At 46.8% G+C, this 16775-nt stretch overlaps 1 protein-coding gene across 1 annotated transcript in view; it reads left to right on the plus strand.

Annotated features, from left to right (window-relative positions):
* Nucleotides 1-16775, plus strand: part of SEMA6B (semaphorin 6B) — a 98553-nt gene that overhangs the window by 33475 nt on the left and 48303 nt on the right. Inside the window, exons 5-7 of the mRNA XM_070732103.1 lie at nt 9957-10058; nt 12802-12892; nt 16099-16216. Of these exons, the coding sequence (XP_070588204.1) occupies nt 9957-10058; nt 12802-12892; nt 16099-16216 (311 nt within the window). The remainder of the gene's footprint in view (nt 1-9956; nt 10059-12801; nt 12893-16098; nt 16217-16775) is intronic.

Raw genomic sequence — 16775 nt, forward strand, 5'->3', positions numbered from 1 at the left:
CCACCCTCCTTGGCTTTCATAAAGTTCTTAAGACCCATCTCTGCCGTCAGGCATGGGGGAACTGAGACATCTCCCCCAGACCTATACAGTTTATACATGGTATGTTTATGTGTATGTTTGCTTTTAATAATAATAATAATAATAATTATTATTATTATTATTATTATTATTATTTTTATTATTTATTAGTTTTGTATGCTGCCCCTTTCCGTAGACTCGGGGCGGCTCACAACACAATAAAAACAGTTTATAACAAATCTAATAATTTACAATTTAAAATATTAAAAAACCCCATTATTAAACAGACATACACACAAGCATACCATACATAAATTGTATAGTCCCAGGGGAGATATCTCAGTTCCCCCATGCCTGACGACAAAGGTGGGTTTTAAGGAGTTTGCAAAAGGCGAGGAGGGTAGGGGCAGTTCTAATCTCTGGGGGGAGCTGGTTCCAGAGAGTCGGGGCCGCCACAGAGAAGGCTCTTCCCCTGGGGCCCGCCAACCGACATTGTTTAGTTGACGGAACCCGGAGAAGGCCCACTCTGTGGGACCTAATTGGTCGCTGGGATAATGGGGTTTTTAGCGTTTTTAAATTATTAGATTTGTTCTTACATTGTTCTTGTTATTGTTGTGAGCCGCCCCGAGTCTACGGAGAGGGGCGGCATACAAATCTAATAAATAAATAAATAAAATAAATAAATAAATAAATAAAATAGTAGCAGGAGGTCGGGGCAATCTGCACTTGCCTTGCTGGGTAACAGGCAGAAAATATGAAAACCATCCTTGTGTTAATTTGGTTAGACTTCTGTCGTGAATATATTTTGCACCTGCAAAGAGCCAACTGCCTTTGTGGTCCAAGAGCAACTACTGTATATTAATTGTTTTTCCTGGCAAGTCGGCCGGGAACCCGCTCCGTCGCTTAAAGTCATATCTCGCCTCTTTCTTCCTCCCTTTTTCCCCCCATCTTATTACGACCATTTTGTAGATGAGAAAAAAAAAATAGAAGGAAGACGAAATAATGGAGAACAGGGATGGCCGACGGCCAATACGGTCTTTTTTATTTTTATTTTTTCAATTCAGTGCACTCAAAGAGTGGGGGGGGGGGGTTTCTCCAAGAAAATGAAATCCTTTAACACAACTCTTGAGTAGGAAAGGAAAGGCTGTAAGAATTTACTGTGGTGTTTTTCAACAGTGGCAATTTTGTGTGTACTTTTTTTTTTATTTTTCTCCACTTTAAAAGCATACATACACAACAGCACATATACCTTCAATGAATAAGAATATGTTTGGAAAATCTCTTCTATAAAAGTTACTATTTTTATACAAGAGATTTTACAAACGTAGAAACATAGAAACATAGAAGATTGACGGCAGAAAAAGACCTCACTATTTCCTGTATTTTATCTTAGGATGGATATATGTTTATCCCAGGCATGTTTAAATTCAGTGACTGTGGATTTAACAACCACGTCTGCTGGAAGTTTGTTCCAAGCATCTACTACTCTTTCAGTAAAAACATATTTTCTCATGTTGCTTCTGATCTTTCCCCCAACTAACATCACATTGTGTCCCCTTGTTCTTGTGTTCACTCTCCTATTAAAAAACACTTCCCTCCTGAACTTTATTTAACATACTCTTGTTCATTGAAGGTATATGTGTTGTTGTGTAGGTATGCTTTCAAGGTGGAGAAAAATTAAAAAATACTATACTTTACTATCCCAAATCACGTTTCAACTCACAAATTATTCAGTCTGTCTATTCAATAGGTAATTTGGATTTAATAGACGACAGGCCAAGCAATTTTTCTTCACTTTTCAATTCTAATAATCCTATTCTTAAATCTGAAAATCAATTTTCAACCTATCCTAACCTATTTAATTTTAAGTATACTGTATGTTACATATTTATCGAATGCTAACATTGGCAATTTTGCGAGGGGTGGACTTCAACTCCCAGGAGTCCTCGGGCAGCATTGCTGGAGTTGTGAAATGCATCTATCTTAAAGCATGTGCAGCCTGGGGAATTCTGGGAGTTGAAGTTCACATATCTTAAAGCATGGTGGCAAAAATTTGGACCTGAAAATCTTTGCATCTTAGACTTAAATGATGCTGGCTGGGGAATTCTAGGAGTTGAAGTCCACCTGTCTTAAACCATGCTGGCTGGAGAATTCTGGGAGTTGAAGTCCACTCACCTTAAAGCAGGGGTCCCCAAACTTGGCAACTTTAAGACTTGTGGACTTCAATTCCCAGAATTCTGGGAGTTGAAGTCCACAAGTCTTAAAGTTACCAAGTTTGAAGACCTCTGCCTTAAAGGATGCTGGCTGGGGAATTCTGGGAGTTGAAGTCCACAAGTCTTAAAGTTGCCACGTTTGAAGGCCTCTGCCTTAAAGGATGCTGGCTGGGGAATTCTGGGAGTTGAAGTCCACAAGTCTTAAAGTTGCCACGTTTGAAGGCCTCTGCCTTAAAGGATGCTGGCTGGGGAATTCTGGGAGTTGAAGTCCACCCATCTTAAGGCATGCTGGCTGGGGAATTCTGGGAGTTGAAGTCCACCCATCTTAAGGCATGCTGGCTGGGGAATTCTGGGAGTTGAAGTCCACCCATCTTAAGGCATGCTGGCTGCTGAATTCTGGGAGTTGATGTCCACCCATCTTAAAGGATACTAGCTGGAGAAGGCTAAGAGTTGAAGTCCAGCCATTTTAAGGCACGCTGGCTGGAGAATTATGGGTGTCAAAGTCCATCCATCTTAAAATTGCCAATTCAGGAAAAACACAGCATTAAATCTTCCCCTACTAAAACAAGATTCCCCAGCTACCCTCCTGTAATCACAACCTCCCACTCCCCAGGTTTTATTCCAAATGCATTGAATCCAATCCATTATCCAGCCCATCAGAGAACACACAACCTATCCAAAATGGTATCTGTACCAAATTTGGACCTGTGGTGACACCCCGATTCTCCCTATACACACACATACACACACACACACATTTAAATTTCTTTCCCATTTCACAGAAGATCGCTTCTCTCTGCTACTTATAAATCAGGAGAGAAAGGAATTTAGGTAAGCAAGCCCACTGGGCTCCTATCACTTTATTTATTTATTTATTTATTTATTTATTTATTTATTTAGTTAGTTAGTTAGTTAGTTAGTTAGTTAGTTAGTTAGTTAGTTAGTTAGTTATTTTTATTTTTTTTATTGGATTTGTATGCCGCCCCTCTCCGCAGACTCGGGCCGGCTAACAACAGTAATAAAACAGTATATGACAATAATCCAATACTAAAAACAGTTAAAACCCCATTATATAAAAACCAATCATACATACAGACATACCATGCATAAAATTGTAAAGGCCTAGGGGGAAAGTGTATCTTAATTCCCCCATGCCTGGCGGCAGAGGTGGGTTTTAAGCAGCTTACGAAAGGCAAGAAGGGTGGGGGCAATCCTAATCTCTGGGGGGAGTTGGTTCCAGAGGTCCAGGGCCGCCACAGAGAAGGCTCTTCCCCTGGGTCCCGCCAAGCGACATTGTTTGGTTCACGGGACCCGGAGAAGACCCACTCTGTGAGACCTAACTGGTCGCTGGGATTCGTGCAGCAGAAGGCGGTCCCTGAGATAATCTGGTCCAGTGCCATGCAGGGCTTTATAGGTCATAACCAACACTTTGAATTGTGACCGGAAACTGATCGGCAACCAATGCAGACTGCGGAGTGTTGGTGTAACATGGGCATATTTGGGAAAGCCCATGATTGCTCTCGCAGCTGCATTCTGCACGATCTGAAGTTTCCGAACACTTTTCAAAGGCAGCCCCATGTAAAGAGCACTTTGCCGCATTGGAGCCAGGAGACGCACAGCATCTCCCCACAAATGACACCCTCCCCCCCCTCCTCGAGACCCCTTGAGATCTGCCATCCCACCCACCCCCACCCCTCTGGGACCAGACACTTCTGTCATCTCTGCAACCCGGCGAGGTGTTAATAGAATCTGGAAATTGGATTTCGCACTGATTACGCGATGTGTCTGTTCCGATCAACAGACCAGAAATAATTAATTACAAAAGCAATTAAGCCGGGCTGTTAATAAATCACATTGGATGTTAAAATGTTTGCCCGGGAGGAGACTCTGCAGAGGGCCCAGGGGGTGATTCTTGGAGACCACCTCGCTTAGCACCAGCAAAGAACGATTTCCCCCCCGAGAGGAGAAAAGGGCTGGGGATTAGAGGTTTTGTTGCAGTGACGGGCATTAAGGGTTCATGATTCAATTTGCGTTGGGAAAAATGAGGGCCATTATCGCGGCTCGTGTGCGGTTGCTTCCCACACCTGGAGAAAAAGGTGATTTGTAGAGCATGCAACGTTATTGTGTTCAGAAGGAATGGAAACCAGGAATGACATCCGAGCAAGGATGTGACTTGTAGGATGGCTGATCGGCGTCCCTGGAGAGGTGGTGGGTTGGGACCAGGGATGGGCAGCAGGCAGGACGGGGTGGAACGCAGTTCCACCAGCGGAAATGAAGCTACATGCCCAGCTCCAGCTGACCGGCGGCAGTAACTTCCTGGATTACCAGTCTCAGTTCGGCTCTCCTTTTTTCCCTGCTGCTGCTGTGCGCTCCTCTCTTTTTTCCTCTTTCCTCCTTCCTGGCCTCAGACAAGCTTCCCTCTCTTCTGCCCGGCTCCCCTCCAGCCTCACGCAGCTACCTCCCAAAGGCCAGGAGAGCCACACCGCACTGAAGCAGTCTGGGCTGCGGACTTTTTCCCTTCGCGAAACCCTCACTCAGCCCACAGCTGAGATGAAAAGTAGTGTTGGGCGAACCAAACCTGCAAAGTTCGGGTTCATATCAAACTTTGCGCAGTTCGGTATACCGAACCCGAACCTGAATTTTTGCAAAAGTTCAGGTTCGGGTTTGGGAGAGCGCCAGGAAGCGCCGCCGCCCAGCTGTCACCTTCCGAAACAGCCGGGGAGCTGTTGGCCAGGCGGGAGGCGAAAAAGGAGGTGGGGAATCCCACGAGGAGATTCCAGGGGTGGAGCTTTGACATCACTGAGATGTCCTTCCTGGCCATCTGAAACAGGGACTCCAGGAAGGATGTCTCAGTGACGTCAAAGCTCCGCCCCTGGAATCCCCTCGTGGGATTCCCCACCTCCTTTTGCACCTCCTGACCATCCGAAGCTTCCCGGCTGTTCTGGGAAGTGCTACCGCCCAGCTGTCACCTTCAGAAACAGCCGGGGCGCTTCTCGGCGGTCTCCTGAATGCCAAACCCAGACGTTCGGCAAAAGTTCGGGTTCGGAAAAGCGCCGGGAAGCGCCCCGACTGTTCTGGAAGGTGACAGCTGGGCAACGGCGCTTCCTGGCGCTTTCCCAATCACTGAACTCGAAAGTTCGGCAAAAGTTCGGGCTCAGGTTCGGATGCCAAACCCGAACTTTTTAAAAAATTTGGGTGCCGAACCCGAACCCAAACTTCGTTGGGTTTGCCCAACATTAATGAAAAGGCATCATACAGCAATAACAGTTCACTTGAACGATGATGATCGTTCAAGCCACTCCCGCCTGGTCACATATATATATATACCCATTAAAACTCTCATTGTGTATTGGACTAAATAAGTAAATAAATAAAATATGAAAAAAGAGCATGCAGTAAATCCAAGCAGTCATTGCTCACATTCAAAAGTTGACTTCTGCAATGATTTCTCACAAGGCCCACCCTTAAATAGCCACAAGGCGTGGCCAAGTGTTCCTCCTGCTCAGCCACTCTTGCCTTCTGACACTTCTGCATACTCTGGCATCAAGAAGAGGCTCCTCCTCTTCTCCTGATTCACTCATGGGCACCTCTGGAGGTGCTACAGGCTCTGATTGGTTTTCAGCCTGTGACTTCACACCCTCTCAAAGCTCCTCGCTATCAGACTCGGGTCTATACACTGGCCTAGAATAACAAAACATACCCATGTCTCGATCCTCAGAATCCGTAATCAACTGTGCAGGGCGTGGGCGGGCTACACCATTAAGAAGAAACAGATGGGGAACATCATGGAGAGAAGCAACCAAGAACGAAGGGGAAATTTCCTGATCAAGAGAACAATAAATCAGTGGATTCCAGAAGTTGTGGGTTCTCCATCGTGGGAGGCTTTGAAGAAGAGACCACGGGACCGTTTGACAAAGATGGAATCAGGCCTCCCACTTGAGCAGGGGGGTTGGACTAGAAGGCCTCCGAGGTCCCTTCCAGCTCTTACGATTCTATATTCTATGCCTGAAAACAGATTCTTCTTTGGACAGGCAGCCTCCAACCTCTGGATATTCATTTTTGGATAAATTTGAATCCGTTTCCAGCTCGGCGAGTTAAATGGTCCCTTTTTCAATCTCCTCCGTCGGCCAAAACACGAAGCTTTCTATAAAAAAAATTTAAATGGCGGAAAAAACCAACATTGAAAAGAAGGAATGGTGGAAGTCACACACTCGGTTTTGTGTGTGTGTGTTTCTATTTTTTTCTTTTTCCTTATGAAGAATATCTTTTTTTTTTCCCCTTTCTCTCTTTTTCCTCCGGTCTCTTCTGCAACCATAGAAACTAGGGAGACGGTGGGGGGAGGAAAGGTGCTGGGTTACAGAAGCTAAAGGACAATGAATATTATCTCCAGAAAAAGCACAAAAGGCTCTTTGGGAGAAGATGAGAAGCTACGAGTCCAAAATAACATCGTTTCCGCCCTCGGCAACGGCAGAAGAACAACCTGGCTTGGAAAACAACGGGCATGTTTCTAACAGAAGGGGTGGAGTGGGGAACTGTGTTTTTTTTTAAGGATGCCATGTACCAACAACATCGGCACCAGCCTGAATATTCTAGGCCCGTAATGGCAAATCTGTGGCCTGCGGAGCCATATTGGAGGGCACGTAAGGCTATGTCAGCTCTAGCATGCATGTGGGCACTAGTCAGCTGATTTTCAGCCTTGGGGAAGGCCCTGTCGCCCTCCGGAGACTTCGGGGAAGCTTCCCTGAAGGCTCCAGAGTGCAAAAAAACAGCACAACGGGCAAACCAGAAGTTCAGAAAATGGACTTCCGATTTCCTGTTTGTTGTGGTTCAGCCTGAGGCTGCTCAGGGACTGGCTGTGTCTCTGCTGGCTCCATGCCCGGAGGAGGATGACAGCGCAGAGGAGGGGGCTGAACAATCGGACGGGGGAGAGGAAAATCAGGAATGGGATGAAGGAGAACAGCATGAGAGCCCCGGGGGGGGCTCTCCCCAGCCAGTAGCTTGGAGTCATTAGGTGATGATGCACAAGCTGTCATTGATATGAGACAGAGACGTTCAGAGCAACAAAAGGAGCAGTTAAAGAAATATTATCACCATTGAATTAGAAACAGCTGGGTTTGGGTGTGGTTCTCATCAGCAGGGTTTAAAAGGCAGGCAAGCCCTTGAAGCCATGTGGAGTGTTATCAGCTTGGCGTGGCGTTATGCTGTCTTGTTTCTCGGCGTCTCTGTTCCTGGCTTGTGGCCCAGCAGCTTTGGAAGATCCGTGGGAGGTATAGGTCTGCTATCTACAGCCTCGGCTTGGCAGCAAGAATTCTGTATTGCTGCATGGACTTTTGGCCTTCGTGGATATATCTGAAGATACAGCATTTTCCTGTTTGTAAGGACATTTTCTGTTATCTGTGTTTTTCTTGAATTTTATAAAACTGCCTTTGCCTTTTACCAGTGTGTCTGGCTTCTCTTTTTGGGTTGGTATTGGCTTCTGGAGTGACCCAGACAGAACACTGTTGGGCTATTTTTCTCACTCCAGAGACCTCAGGAAACCTTCCCTAAAAGCTCCAGAGTGCGAAAAATAGCACAACAGGCAAACCGGAAGTTCAGAAAATGGATTTCCATTTTGCCTGTTGTGCTGTTTAAAGACATGATTGATTGATTGGTTGGTTGATTGATTGATTGATTGATTGGTTGGTTGATTGATTGATTGATTGATTGATTGATCGAGTTGAAAGGGACCATGCAGGTCATCAAGTCCAACCTCCTGCCTGAGCAGGAATCCTAAAGCACCCCAGCCAAATGGCAGTTCAATCTCCTCTTGAAAGTGTCCAGAGTTGGGGAGTTCACAACCTCCGCAGGCAGGTTGTTCCACTGGTTGATCGCTCTGACCATCAGGAAGTTCTTCCTTACTTCTAGGTTGAATCTCTCCTTGGTCAGCTTCCAGCCGTTGTTCCTCGCCCGGCCCTCTGGTGCTCTGGAGAATAGAGTGCCCCCCCTCTCTGTGGCAACCCCTCATATACCTGTATACAGCCATCATGTCCCCTCTGGCCCTCCTTTTCTCTAGGCTATCCATGCCCAGTTCCTGCAATCTCTCTTCGTAAGTCTTGGTTTCAAGTCCCCTAATCATTTTGGTTGCTCTTTTCTGCACCTTCTCCATAGTTTCAATGTCTCTTTTGAAGTGTGGTGACCGGAACTAGATGCAGTACTCCAGGTGTGGTCGGACCAGGGCAGAGTAGAGTGGTATTAAGACTTCCCTGGTCTTGGAGTGTATTCCCCTGTTGATGCAGCTTAGGATTGTGTTGGCTTTTTTAGCTGCTGCTGCACATTGTTGGCTCATGTTTAGTTGATTATAAAGACTTATTACTTTGAAAATCCAAGCCTTGAAAAGAGAGCTTTTTGGAGCAGTTCAGCTTGATCAGAACAACAAAGGCCTTGGAAAAAGTGACCTACAACCATTTTTCACACTTACGACCACTGCAGCATCCCCGCGGTAAACTGATCCAAATTCGGACTCCTCGTTTATGTCGGTCGCGGTATCCCAAGGCCACATGATTCCTCTTTGAGACCTGCTGACCAGCGAAGGGAAGGCAGATTCACGTAACCACCGAGTTGTTAATTGAAGAGCTGCAGCTATTTGCTTAACAACGGTGATAGGTTGTAAAATGGGGCAGAATCCACTTAAGGGATTGTCTCGCTTGAGCAGCGGAAATTTGGGGGCTCCATTGCAGCCATAAGTCGAGGATTAGTCATATGTTATTACATAAAAGTTTTAAAAAATGAGGTGGTGTGGTATTACCTGTGCCCAAAAGTGTTCTGTCGAGCTCTCTGATAGACTCCTCCCAAAAATTCACAGGTACAAATTTCAGACACACACACGTTTGAAAATTCAAAACAATGTTCTTTATAATGAAAATTCACTTAACCTAAGCCCTCTTTTGGTATAGCAAAGAGCACTCGTCTCCAAACAAACTGGTAATTTGTACAAGTCCCTTATCAGTTCTGAGATACTTAGCTTGCAGCAGTGAGGCAATTCACAGTCCTTCTTCTTTCACAAAGTGAAACACACTTTGCTCTGGTTTAGTTTCAAAGCGGGGAAAAATCAGCACACAAAAGGTCAAAGTCAGTAAAGCAGTCACGAAACACAATGATCAGATAATCCTCCACAATGGCCAAACCCACAGGCTGCTCTTTATAGCAGCCTCACTAATGACCACAGCCCCACCCAACCACAGGTGGCCTCATTTTCTTTGATAATAATCTCTCAGTTGTTGCTGCCTATGCATCGCTCTCCGCATGCGTGGCTGTATCATTAACTCTTGTTCTGAATCCAAGGAGGAGCTAGATAATTGATCTCCTTCTGAGCTGTCTGCCACATTCTCCTCCTCCCCTGTCACTCCTGTCTTCTTGGTCAGAGGAGCCTTCATCAGCAGATTCCACCGGGGGGCAAAATAGGCCTGCAGCATGTGGATGTCTCCCCCACATCCACGGTCCTTGGGGCAGGAGCTGGGCCAGAGCTAACCACAACAAAAAGGAGTTGGAAATTAATGCTTTTTTTTATTTTTGCTTTTACCCTACACTTTTCCCCCTCTTTTACTTTTCCTCCCTTATTTTCTCTTTCTTTTTCTTATTTCTTTCTCTTTGTAGTTGTGATAAACTGATAAAAACGTCAACACCCCAAAAAAGCTTCCATGGAAAACCTCACTGAATTATACGCTGTAAATATTTTTCTCTCTTCAGGCAGAATGCCGGAATTTTATTAAAGTGCTTCTTCTACGCAACGACAACGTGCTGTTTGTGTGCGGTACAAATGCCTTCAACCCCGTTTGCTCCGATTACAGTGTGAGTACCTGATCCCGGTCCCTAAATGTCCTCTGCATGACTTGACAGCTGACAACTACAATCCATCCATCCATCCATCCATCCATCAAGAGCTGGAAGGGACCTTGGAGATCTTCGAGTCCAACCACTTATCCAAACCATCTTCATTCCTTCCTTGCTTCCTTCCTTTCTTCCTTCCTTCCCTCCCTTCCTCTCTCCTTCCTTCCTTCCTTCCTTGCTTCCTTCCTTCCATCCTTCCTTGCTTCTTCCTTCCTTCCTTCCTTCCTTCCCTCCTCCCTCCTTCCTTCCTTTCTTCCTTCCTTCCTTCCTTCCTTCCTCCTTCCTTCTTTCCTTTCTTCCCTCCCTCCCTCCTTCCTTCCTTCCTTTCTTCCTTCCTTCCCTCCCCTCCCTCCTTCCTTCCTTCCTTCCTTTCTTTCTTCCCTCCTTCCTTCCTTCCTTGCTTGCTTTCTTTTCTTGCTTGCTTCCTTCCTTATTTCCTTCCTTTATTCTTGCTTCCTTCCTTGCTTCCATCCTTCCTTGCTTCCATCCTTCCTTGCTTGCTTCCTTCCTTGCTTGCTTGCTTCTTTTCTTGCTTCCTTTCTTCCTTGCTTTTTCCTTGCTTCCTTTCTTGCTTGCTTCCTTTCTTTCTTTCTTCCTTCCCTCCTCCTTTCTTCCCTCCTTCCTTTTTTCTTGCTTCCTTCCTTCCTTCCTTGCTTGCTTTCTTTCTTGCTTGCTTCCTTCCTTATTTCCTTCCTTTATTCTTGCTTCCTTTCTTTCTTTCTTCCTTCCTCCCTCCTTCCTTCCTTCCTTCCTTTCTTTCTTCCCTCCTTCCTTCCTTCCTTGCTTGCTTTCTTTCTTGCTTGCTTCCTTCCTTATTTCCTTCCTTTATTCTTGCTTGCTTCCTTTCTTTCTTTCTTCCTTCCCTCCCTCCTTCCTTCCTTCCTTCCTTTCTTTCTTCCCTCCTTCCTTCCTTCCTTGCTTGCTTTCTTTCTTGCTTGCTTCCTTCCTTATTTCCTTCCTTTATTCTTGCTTCCTTCCTTGCTTCCATCCTTCCTTGCTTCCATCCTTCCTTGCTTGCTTGCTTCTTTTCTTGCTTCCTTTCTTCCTTGCTTTTTCCCTTGCTTCCTTTCTTGCTTGCTTCCTTTCTTTCTTTCTTCCTTCCTTCCCTCCCTCCTTTCTTCCCCTCCTTCCTTTTTTTCTTGCTTCCTTCCTTGCTTCCATCCTTCCTTGCTTGCTTGCTTCCTTCCTTGGTCCCTTCTTTTCTTGCTTCCCTCCCTCCCTCCCCTCCTTCCTTCTTTTTCATTTTCCTTCCTTCCCTTTCTCTTTTCAGCTGCCCATTCCTATCTCTGTCTGCCTGCCTGCCTGCCTGCCTGTCTGTCTGTCTCTCTGTCTGAATTAACAGAATAACAGTGTCAAGCCTGGGTGCAGACATTGATGATCAATTAACAGCTTGTCATGTTGCCCACTCAGATTGTGCCAGCCTGGCAAGTCCTCCCTCTGTTTCCGCCCAGGTGGGTGGGTATCGGGTGGCCTTGAACCTTGACGAGCAAGAATTGGAAGGGACCTTGGAGGTCTTCTAGTCCAACCCCCCTGCTCAAGCAGGAGACCCTGAATCATTATAGACAAATGGCTGTCTGGGGAGGGTGTTTTTCACTCTGCACTTACATGGCAACCCAAATGGGCCTTGTGGAGACTTCTGGGAGGGAAGGGGCAGTGAGGGCAGGGTGAGCCACTCCTTGGAACAACCAATTCAGTGGACCAGATTCAAATTAACATCCGGGTTTGCCCGAGCTGGTCCGAACCGGCTGACTCCCACTCCTGGTTGTAAGTTGAGGACTGCCTGTAGACGTTGGGTGGGTTCTTAAATTCTTCCTTAAATTCCTTAAATTCTTCCAGTGTCCTCAGAGGGGGGTGGCATATAAAGCCCTTCATGGCACCAGACCAGAATATCTCCGGGACCGCCTTCTGCCGCACGAATCCCAGCGACCAGTTAGGTCCCACAGAGTTGGTCTCCTCCAGGTCCCGTCAACTAAACAATGCCATTTGGTGGGGCCCAGGGGAAGAGCCTTCTCTGTGACGGCCCCGGCCCTCTGGAACCAACTCCCCCCGGAGATTAGAATTGCCCCCACCCTCCTCGCCTTTCGTAAGCTCCTTAAAACCCACCTCTGCCGCCAGGCATGGGGGGAACTGAGATACGCTTTCCCCCTAGGCCTTTACAATTTATGCATGGTATGTTTGTTTGTAGGGATGTTTTGGTTTTACAATAAGGGTTTTTTAGTTGTGTTAGTATTGGATTTACATGTTGTTTTTTATTATTGTTGTTAGCCGCCCGGAGTCTACCGGAGAGGGGCGGCATACAAATCCAATAAATAAATAAATAAATAAATAAATAAATAAATAAATAAATAAATAAATGAAGAAAGAAAGAAAGAAAGAAAGAAAGAAAGAAAGAAAGAAAGAAAGAAAGAAAGAAAGAAAGAAATCCAATTAATAAATAATAGATTAAAAAATAAATGGAGAAGGAATAATCCGTACGTCAGCTACAGTGGTGTGATGCACATTTTTTATTAAAAATAAAAACCAGGAGAGCTTTTGATGTTCACCATGGCCACCATCTTGACTTTTTTGACCTACCCCATGCCTCTCAAATCTGCTCTACAAAGATTTGTAAGCCTAAGAGCTTGTTACCAAAGCTAAGCCAGTCCTGGTCTCTCTTGTGTTGGAGTTTCTGTGTAGGTTCTAAGTCTTTCTCCCTCTCTTCTAGCTGGACTATCTGGAACCGATGGGGGACAATATCAGCGGCATGGCCCGGTGCCCGTATGATCCCAAGCACGCCAACGTTGGCCTCTTTACAGGTCAGTGGCGGTTGGAAGGAAGGTCTGCTGGGTTTCGGGGTGGGGTTTTTTTCTTCATTGTGTTAAAAATGAAAATGAAATTTTCTTCTTACCGTCGCCTCTCTTCCTAAGATCTCCAAGTGATGCCCTTTCCCCCAGAAAGCCTTCCTGAAGGGGCTTAGGAAGCCTGGGGAGCATTTATTTTGTTTGCCTTTAATAACATTGGAAATAGTTCCCCCCAAATTCCAGATTCGACTCCTTGATGGTCCCAAACAACAACAACTCTTCTTCCTCCTCCTCCTTTCCTTCTCCTCCTCTTCCTCCTCCTCCTCTTCCTCCCCTCCTCCTCCTCCTCCCCGTCCTTCTTCTCTTCTCCCCTTCTCCTCCTCCTTCCTCCTCCTCCTCCGTCTTTTTCCCCCTTCCTCCTCCTCTTCTTCCTCCCCCTCTTTCTTCTCTTCCTCCCCTTCTCCTCATCCTTCTCCTCTTCTTCCTCTTCCTCCTCCTGTCTCTGTTTTCCTCTTTCTCCTCCTCCCCCCTCTTCCTCCCCGCTCTTTCTTCTCTTCTTCGCCCCTTCTCCTCTTCCTCCTCCCCCTCCTCTTTTTCCTCTTTCTCCTCCTCCTCTTCCTCCCCGTCCTTCTTCTCTTCCTCCCCTTCTCCTCCTCTTCCTCCTCCTCCTCTTTTTCCCCTTCCTCCTCCTCTTCTTCCTCCCCCTCTTTCTTCTCTTACCTCCCCTTCTCCTCATCCTTCTCCTCTTCTTCTTCCTCCTCCTCCTCCTTCTCTTTTTCTGCTTTCTCCTCCGTCCGCCCTCCTACTCCCCCTCTCCTCCCCCTCTTTCTCCCTCTTCTCCCCTCTTCCTCCTCTTCCTCTCTCTCTCCGTCCTCCTCCTCCCCTTCCTTTTTCCTCTTTCTCCTCCTCCTCTTCCTCCCCGTCCTTCTTCTCTTCCTCCCCTCTCCTCCTCTTCCTCCTCCTCCTCCTCCTCTTTTTCCCCTTCCTCCTCCTCTTCTTCCTCCCCCTCTTTCTTCTCTTCCTCCCCTTCTCCTCATCCCTTCTCCTCTTCTTCCTCCTCCTCCTCCTTCTCTTTTTCCTCTTTCTCCTCCTCCCCCTCTTCCTCCCCCTCTTTCTTCCTCTTCTTCCCCCTTCTCCTCTTCCCTCCTCTTCCTCTTCCTCCTCCCCCTCCTCTTTTTCCTCTTTCCTCCTCCTCCTCTTCCTCCCCGTCCTTTGCTCTTCCTCCCCTTCTCCTTCTCTTCCTCCTCCTCTTCCTCCTCCTCCTCCTTCTCTTTTTCCTCTTCTCCTCCTCCCCCTCTTCCTCCCCTCTTTCTTCTCTTCTTCCCCCTTCTCCTCATCCTTCTCCTCTTCTTCTCCTCCTCCTCCTTCTCTTTTTCCTCTTTCTCCTCCTCCCCCTCTCCTCCCCCTCTTTCTTCTCTTCTTCCCCCCTTCTCCTCTTCCTCCTCTTCCTCTTCCTCCTCCCCCTCCTCTTTTTCCTCTTTCTCCTCCTCCTCTTCCTCCCCGTCCTTCTTCTCTTCCTCCCCTTCTCCTCCTCTTCCTCCTCCTCCTCCTCTTTTTCCCCTTCCTCCTCCTCTTCTTCCTCCCCCTCTTTCTTCTCTTCCTCCCCTTCTCCTCATCCTTCTCCTCTTCTTCCTCCTCCTCCTCCTTCTCTTTTTCCTCTTTCTCCTCTTCCTCCTCTTCTCTTCCTCCTCCCCCTCCTCTTTTTCCTCTTTCTCCCTCCTCCTCTTCCTCCCCGTCCTTCTTCTCCCCTTCTCCTCCTCTTCCTCCTCCTCCTCCTCTTTTTCCCTTCCTCCTCCTCTTCTTCCTCCCCCTCTTTCTTCTCTTCCTCCCCCTTCTCCTCATCCTCTCCTCTTCTTCCTCCTCCTCCTCCTTCTCTTTTTCCTCTTTCTCCTCTTCCTCCTCTTCCTCTTCCTCCTCCCCCTCCTCTTTTTCCTCTTTCTCCTCCTCCTCTTCCTCCCCGTCCTTCTTCCTCTTCCTCCCCATCTCCTCCTCTTCTTCCTCCTCCTCCTCCTCTTTTCCCCTTCTCCCCTCCTCTTCTTCCTCCCCCTCTTTCTCTCTTCCTCCCCCTTCTTCCTCATCCTTCTCCTCTTCTTCCTCCTCCTCCTCCTTCTCTTTTTCCTCTTTCTCCTCCTCCCCCCTCTTCCTCCCCCTCTTTCTTCTCTTCTTCCCCCTTCTTTTCTTCCTCCTCTTCCTCCTCCCCCTCCTCTTTTCCTCTTTCTCCTCCTCCTCCTCTTCCTTCCCCTCTTTCTTCTCTTCCTCCCCCCTCCTCCCCCTTCTCCTCCTCTTCTTCCTCCTCCTCCTCCTCTCTACAAATCCCACTCCCCCTAGATATGTTACCTAGTTTGGTAATGGGATGTCTACAAGAAAACAAGCAAGCTCAGAGAACAAACTCCTCTAGGTCTTCCTCCACCTCCTCTCCAGATAAACCCCACCACCTCCCTAGCACTGAGGGTTGTTCCCTAGTTTGGTCATGAAATGTTTGCAAGACAACAACCAAGCTCGGAGAGCATCAAGGACCATATAGTCCTTTTATCCTCCTCTCGCTCCTCCGCATTCTCATCACGAACAAGCCCACCCGAGTCTTCGGAGAGGGGCAGCATACAAATCTAATAATAAACTATAAACTCCACTCCCTTCTAGATAACATCTGATGATGTTACATAGCTGGATCATGAAATGTCTGCAAAAAACCCCCCACTGTTCATCCCTGAGCCACAAATATTTATTTTATTTATTTATTTTTTTTATTTAATTTACTGGATTTGTATGCCGCCCCTCTCTGGAGACTCGGGGAGGCTAACAACAGTAATAAAACAATGTACAATAATAATCCAATAAATACTAAAAATGATTAAAAAACCCATTAATATAAAAAACCAAACATACATACAGACATACCACACATGAAATTGTAAAGGCCCAGGGGGAAAGAGCATCTCAGTCCCCCCATGCCTGGCGGCAGAGGTGGGTTTTAAGGAGCTTACGAAAGGCAAGGAGGGTGGGGGGCAATTTCTAATCTCCGGGGGGAGTTGGTTCCAGAGGGCCGGGGCCGTCACAGAGAAGGCTCTTCCCCTGGGTCCCGCCAAGCGGCATTGTTTAGTTGACGGGACCCGGAGAAGACCCACTTGCCCCCAACTCTTTTCCATTTTTTGCTGTCATGATTTCTTTAGCACTTCTTTTCTTACTTTCTTCCTTCTTTTCTCTCTCTTTCTTCTGGGTAGGAGGGATGCTCTTCACGGCCACGGTGACGGACTTCCTGGCCATCGACGCAGTGATTTACCGCAGCCTGGGAGACAGCCCCACTCTGCGCACAGTGAAGCATGACTCCAAGTGGTTTAAAAGGTAAGGAACGCTGGACGCAAAGGGGTTTTGCGGGTTGTGGAGTTTAAAAAAGGAGAGGCATAACTTCTTTCCCAAGAATATCTTTCTGTAATTGGCATCCTTTGGAAAAAACAGGAAGAAGAAATAAGTCAACCTATTCTCCAAAGCACCTGAGGGTAGAACAAGAAGCAATGGGTGGAAACTAATCAAGGAAGAAGCAACTTAGAACCAAGGAGAAATTTCCTGACAGTCAGGACAATTAATCCATGGAACAGCTTGCCTCCAGAAGTTATGAATGCTCCAACACTGGAAGTTTTAAAGCAAATGTTGGATAACCATCTGTCTGAAGTAGTGTAGGGTTTCCTGCCTAAGCAGCGGGTTGGACTAAGAAGACCTCCAAGGTCCCTTCCAACTCTGTTGTTGTTGTTTGTTGTTGTTGTTGTTGTTGTTGTTGTTGATAAGAGGGGGGAAATGAGAAAAAATAAAAAAGAGAAGAGGGAGATTGTGATCCCCTTATATAGAGCGCTAGTGAGACCACATTTGCAATACTGTGTTCAGTTCTGTACTGTGTTCAGTT

Source organism: Erythrolamprus reginae, chromosome 1 (genome assembly GCF_031021105.1).
Source record: "Erythrolamprus reginae isolate rEryReg1 chromosome 1, rEryReg1.hap1, whole genome shotgun sequence".
NCBI lineage: Eukaryota > Metazoa > Chordata > Lepidosauria > Squamata > Dipsadidae > Erythrolamprus > Erythrolamprus reginae.